Source organism: Bemisia tabaci, unplaced genomic scaffold (assembly GCF_918797505.1).
Source record: "Bemisia tabaci unplaced genomic scaffold, PGI_BMITA_v3".
NCBI lineage: Eukaryota > Metazoa > Arthropoda > Insecta > Hemiptera > Aleyrodidae > Bemisia > Bemisia tabaci.
The window spans coordinates 108463-114815 of record NW_027311734.1 but is presented as its reverse complement, the minus strand read 5'-3'; the positions used below and the strand labels follow the sequence as shown (position 1 = coordinate 114815).

General features: G+C 36.3%; 1 protein-coding gene across 1 annotated transcript; it reads left to right on the top strand.

The window, feature by feature from the left end:
- Window positions 1-524: 524 nt before the first annotated feature.
- On the top strand, window positions 525-5241 carry LOC140225744 (uncharacterized). The gene is made up of 4 exons (XM_072305636.1): window positions 525-1289; window positions 1581-1615; window positions 2059-2211; window positions 3003-5241. The coding sequence occupies exons 2-4, from the start codon at window positions 1584-1586 to the stop codon at window positions 3154-3156; spliced, it is 339 nt and encodes a 112-aa protein (XP_072161737.1). The 5' UTR covers window positions 525-1289; window positions 1581-1583; the 3' UTR covers window positions 3157-5241.
- Window positions 5242-6353: the final 1112 nt, after the last annotated feature.

The following is a 6353-nucleotide window of genomic DNA, read 5'->3' as shown; positions in this document are numbered from 1 at the left end:
TATGCTACCCCCCACCCTGCGCTGTATATTAAAGAGAAAAATTACCGGAGAGGCTCTGGATTCCTTTTCGTGGATGTAGAATGAAAAAAATATTAGTATTAAACATTAGTATTATATTAGTATAAAAACATATGAGCAGTGAACATACAGTAAATTGAGAACTGTAAAAAGAAACTGAAAAATCGTCAGTTTCAGACCATTTTTAGGATGAAAAACATGTTGTAAATTCTAGTCCAAAATTACTGGAAGTCAAAAAATTACATACGAAAAATGAAAACACATTTTAATTGTTTGACTTTCAGTAATTTTGGACTAGAATTTACAACATGTTTTTCATCCTAAAAATGGACTGAAACTGACGATTTTTCAGTTTCTTGCGATTTCTGATATGCCTTTTTTAAAAATGTACTGTATGTTCACTGCTCATATGTTTTCATACTAAAATAATACTAATGTTTAATATTAATATTTTTTTTCATTCTACATCCACGAAAAGGAATCCAGATCCTCTCCGGTAATTTTTCTTTTAGCGGCTCTGGTGCTTGCACTAGAGCTGCTATTCCGGACGGTCCCAGCTGGGGAGTATCAATGCAGCATGTTACATTGTAGAGACCGCGCGTTGGTTGATGGGAATCGGCGCCATTTTCGGCTATGTTCCTTGTCATGACTTTATTTTATTGCATACTGTTTTATTGTTAGTCAATGCTATGTTGTGTATTGTATTTTTGGAATCATGGTGATACAGTCAACAATTCAAAACTTGTTTGTGCTTTTATCTCGTGATGGAAAAAATGTACTTTACGTTCAAAATTTGAAAATTTGAATTTTAAAGTTTTCGCGGTTAAGGAAGCTTTAACCACTGGGTTGGAGCTTCCTAGTCATATTACTTGATATCAGCTGATAGCAAACAAAGGTTGCCAGGGAAACCGTGAACGTCTAACAACTATCGTGGCCATTGGGGCGATTATTGAAATGATATCGATTGTATGTCGCCGCTTACGACAGGACATAGCCCTATCTTAACTGTGTAATATATCGCAATTCGATATTGTTTTGATTTTTAAAAGGAGCAATTCATTCATACAGTTCCGATTAGTTTTGGCGAACGGGCCCTTAACCTACGGCACTCGGCTCATGGGAATTTTTTAACTTGTCCTGGACGGACTCGTCTGTAGCGCCTCGTTCTTCGTTGTGTGTGTGATTTCGTGAAGAAGTTTCTATGGCAATTTGCTTTTATTTGTGAGCTGTTTTTTCACGGGATTTTTGAATGTTCTGTACGAATAAATTCGGTGAGTACCTCATTTATCCCTCCTTCCAGTAAAATTATTTCAACTTTTCCTTCTCCCTCATTCTGGACCCACTCATGGGCTGATTATTTTCTCATTCTTGAAACTTTAGACTGGCAATTTCTATGCACAATCTATAGCTCATTAACCTATAGTTCAAGAGTTCCTCACTGGTGTCTTGCTCTTCTTTTTTATTTTTAAAGCCTCAATGTATTTATAGAATTTCAAAAATTTAGTTTTTGAGTTGACTTAAAAAATGTAGAAAATATGATGCTGTTTTAATTTTCATTTCAGGTAATGAGTCGACGCAGTCAAAGAATAATTCAGAGGTAAGAAATCTGCTTTTACTCAATATGTAAGTGTTAGTTGATATGCAAAATTGAGGAATGTTTTGGACATCTATACGTTTGATAAGACCATTTTAGGAGTTAATACTTTGAATACCTAATATTTAGTGGTGGCTTAATTTGTTAGTAACCAGAAGTTGTGTGGTCTTCTTGAACTGTAATTTGTTTTTCAATGTCCTTGGAAGTAACTGGATGATAATGTATCATTTTACTATCAGAAAATTTGTTTGCCAACTCTTAATGCGATGATAATAAGTAACAAGTTTGCAATGCTTTGCATTTATTATTTCAGTTCATGGCTATTGTTGTTTCACCTTATAACCAATTGTTTAATTTTCTTGTCATAATATTGCAACCAAAAAAAAAATTTTAGCAGAAGCTTTATTAATCTACCTAAGAAACTCTCCATTTTTTGCTTGTTTCAGAGATACAGCTATAACCAAATGCAGAAACATTCCTGGTTTTGATGAATCCACCCCGATCCAAAACAATACTATATGCATTGAAACATCTGCACAATCGTATGACGCCGAGCCAAAGAAGGAAAAGAAAATAGAATCGAGTGAAACCTATGCACTGTAAGTAAAAATGTCAGTTAATTCTATTCTAGTTGCAACCTTGCGTTGTTATCAAGTTTATTGTGTGACTTTAGATGTTCCTCAGAAGGTGGTTTGATCATCTTAATTGCCCATTGGCGGCTTTCCAACTGGCAATACTGCAAATTAACAAAATTTCACCACTTAAAATGTTGTAGTTTGAGCATTAGTCTTGTGAAACAAAATTACACTTTCCAAAATCTCATTATGCATATTTGTTTTTTTACAGACGTGAGTATTATTAAGTTTACTATTATGTTTACTATGCGGCTGTAGGTGCCCCTTAAATTGTGGTTTAAGCATCTTAATTATCTATTGGCTGCTTTCCAACTGTTAATACTGCAAATTGACAAAGGAGGGGTATCGTTAAGGGCCTTTTTTGGGCCTACCCTGAAATTCCTCAACTCTGCGTTTTTTTGGTCATTGAAGGTCTATATTTTACGGAATGCATAATGGTTTGGTCATTTCCGATCTATTTTGGGGTCTACCACTGGCCTAAACATGGGTCTGAAGGCCAATTTTGGCGAAAAATGCGGGTTTTTCAGCATTCAACGCGCTATTGTAACCGATCCTTTCGGAGGACAAAAAATTCCTTCAAGTATGTTCATTAGGGATGTAAGAGTGTCACTTTGGCCAATTTTCGTCGATGTCAAACTTTGCGCTCATAGTTAAAAAAAAAACTTTTTAGAATTTTGTTCAACCCAAGTGGCATACATGTAGTAGAATTCCAATTTATTTTTAAAACAACCGATCTTATATTTTCCTCTACACAGGGTGAACGTTGCAAATGATATATCGAACAATGATTCTGATATTACGCATCTAGTAAATGAAGCAGAAAATTCATTCATCGAAAATCTTGAAACACATCAGTCGAACTCAAAGCCTAAAAAGAAGATAAAATCAAAGTCACGTGACTTATCGTAAGTACAAACCTGCAACTTTGTTTTTTATAAAAATAGGAATAATTTTAAATTAACTGTAAAGCTTGGAATAAGTATGCAATTTTTCCCTGCCAGGAAATGTGATAGTTTCAAGAATATACAATTTTTTTTCTCTTTTTTTTTATTTCAACAATGGGCAACCTTGACTTTTTGCCGATGGATTCGTTGGAACTCGGTTTCGGGTGTATCTGAATAGGAGGAAAACGATAAGCTGATAAAAAATACATAAAAGAACAGAAAATACATTCGGAATGCTGTAACCTTTGAGACAGGTACACACCTACATTAAATTGTGCCATGTCGAGGAATTATTTCTACCGGTTTTTGAAAAGAGTTGATCCGTTTTCAGCATTTGCGAACTGAATTAGTTAGTGCTACGGAGAAAACTATTTTCTCTTCGCTGCTACGACTCATTGCTCCGGAGAGAAATTTTTTCTTTTCGGAGCAATTATAGTCTTAGCAGTGGAGAGAAAATATTTTTCTCTTTGGCACTAACTAATTGCCATGGAAAGGAAACTTTCCTCTCCGGAGCAATTAGTCTGTGGCATTACGCAGCAATTAGGCATACGCATTTCGGAGCTTAGCGAGATTCGCAGGTGAGGAATACGTCTCTACCCTTAACTCAATATAAATATACAAATTGATAAGTGAGTGCTTTAGTCTCCTGAAAACAGAATTGCGAAACTTAAAATTGGAGAAAAATGATGAGTAAATGAAAAAATGGAACCAATTGATGGGATATGTCGCATGCCATTCTGACACAAAATATGGCGTCTATCGAATCACCTTAACTAAATAAAATAACCAAATTTTCAACTCTCAAACTATCAACTATCAACTATCAAATTTCAAACTATCAAAATTTCCAACAATGACAAAAATGATTGTAATATACCTATAATGTAATGAAATATACACGCTCTAATCATTTAATTTGTATTACCTTTATGTTATGTACCTACATGTTATACTATTTTTATAATAAATTTTGCCAACGTGCTTTTCAATTCAGTCTACAACATTTCATTCCGACGTGGCAATAATGATTTATAATGCCCCTAATCCATTAAAATGAATTACAATAGTAATGCCGCATTATAATGTCGTATTATACATCGCAACGATTCATGTCCTACTGATTATTGATTATTGTAAGATGAATTCTGTTTTCTATGATTGTATGTTTCATACGTGCGAAGCAAGTACGGGTCACTAGAAACGTGGTTCGTACGGGTGGCTGATGAAATTGATCTTCGAATACCTTTTGATGAGCTAGGGAAATGGAACCATCTGCATCTCATGGACAATAAATAGTTGCCGTAATTAAGGTCATCCCGTGATTAAGGTGCCGTGATTTAAGTCATAAATTCTTCATCTAATTCTTGATTCATCTCCAAAATGTCTGCTAAAGCTTTCATGCGCTTCTCCTTGTATGCACGAATGAGCAAATTGGGTATCGAACAAGCGGACACTTTTTGAAAATTTAGATGATTCTGGACAATATCGTACACAAGTACACGAGCTGCAGATAGAACCATTACCTCTAGCTCATCAAAAGTTATTCGAAGATCATTCAACAACCTCTTTGACAAGTTGCAAAAACTTTTCGTTAACAATAGTGTCACACGGTACTAGGAATATTTACTATTTAACGAACCTTATATTTCCCTGACTCAGTCCTAAATTATAGAAGTATGCGTTACTTTTCCAGCAATCCAAAAAAACAATTATACCAAAAACCAATACCTACACTTTCAGATATAAAAATGCAAATTTTTTGCAGCCTCGCTAAACGACTTATCAACCAGAGATTTTTTAGGAAGCGGACCTCCAAAGAGCTTTCAAAATTAAAAGTATACAACAAGTGATAATGCCATGTATTCGCCATATCAAAGCCCAATACACATTTATACACCGGCTACGTAAATCTGCTAAGTTACAAAACATGAATCGACAGTTGTCGGATTGTACATCAATGACAAAATGTGTCTAGGCCCTCATTCTTGACTACAACTACTGCCCCCAGAGCCGCTCTCCGACGCCAATGCGTTGGAGCTTCCTGCTTGTTTAATATACAGCGCAGGGGTGGGGGGCAGCATAAGTAGGTGCCTACCCCTCCGTCCGCAATCGCCACCGCCGAAATTCTATGATCCGCAAAGTCCACCGGCCCTGTTCCGCCTGTCCGCAATCGCCACCGTCAAAATATGAGAATCCGCAAACGCCACCCGATTCTTAGAATCCGCAAACGCCACGTCCGCAAACGCCACGTCCGCAAACGCCACGTCCGCAAACGCCACCGCACCGGTAAATTTGACCAGAACTTTCATCACAATCGCCCGATTCATCGTCTTTCTGACGTGAAGGCGTATCTTCATTTCCGAGTGAGCCCTGTTCTCTGCATAACTCTATGCTTTTCAGGGCTCATATGAAAATAGAGATACGCCCTTAATTCAGAGGAGCGACGAATCGTTTACTAATCTAAAAATTGGTTGACTTCTAGTTACATTAACCAGACTGAAGTTATGCTTACTTATGTGATTTTCTATTCAGGCGCACTCCACACATCGCAAGACTGTCACGTCATAAAAAAAGAAACAGTGACAAGAAAGTTACTGAAATTGAAATTCTTTAGAATATTAGCATTTTAATTTTTAATTAAAATAATCATACCTCTACAGTGGCAAAATTTGACTCACTTGCAAAATTCAGAGGTTGTTAATGAGTAGACAGTGAGCCGATATTGACGTCATTTCCTACAAAAAGCAGTAATTCCAAATTATCCTGCAAGAGTCGTTAGTGCAGGGTTTCTAAAAAACCACCTTTGTCTCCAGATCCACCCTTGTTCAGAATGTAAAATTGCAAATGTTCAAATTTTTTTTAAATCTCATATGTGAGTAGACACTACTGAGTGAGCCGAACATGAGGCTATCCTTAATCTCTAAAATAAACAATTATCAGAGGAGGTATGACAAAATTCTCAATATACATGTACATAATTTTTTTAGAAAATGTTAACTTTTCTCCTGATTTTTCCTTTAGACGGTTGCCATTTCGGGAGAATCTCCCATCTTCAGGTCTTTGATCCCCCCTATGCAAGGCTTCCTACTTAGGAGTGATCAAAGACCTGAAGATGGGCAACTTTCCCAAGGCCATCGTCTAAAGAAAAAACAAAAAACTAGG

What these genes read in the sequence shown, in the direction of transcription:
- LOC140225744 (XM_072305636.1), top strand. Translation starts at nt 1,584, where the DNA reads ATGAGTCGACGCAGTCAAAGAATAATTCAGAG. An exon ending in AGTCAAAGAATAATTCAGAG is followed by an intron (nt 1,616 to 2,058) that starts GTAAGAAATCTG and finishes TGCTTGTTTCAG; the next exon opens with AGATACAGCTATAACCAAAT. An exon ending in TCGAGTGAAACCTATGCACT is followed by an intron (nt 2,212 to 3,002) that starts GTAAGTAAAAAT and finishes TCCTCTACACAG; the next exon opens with GGTGAACGTTGCAAATGATA.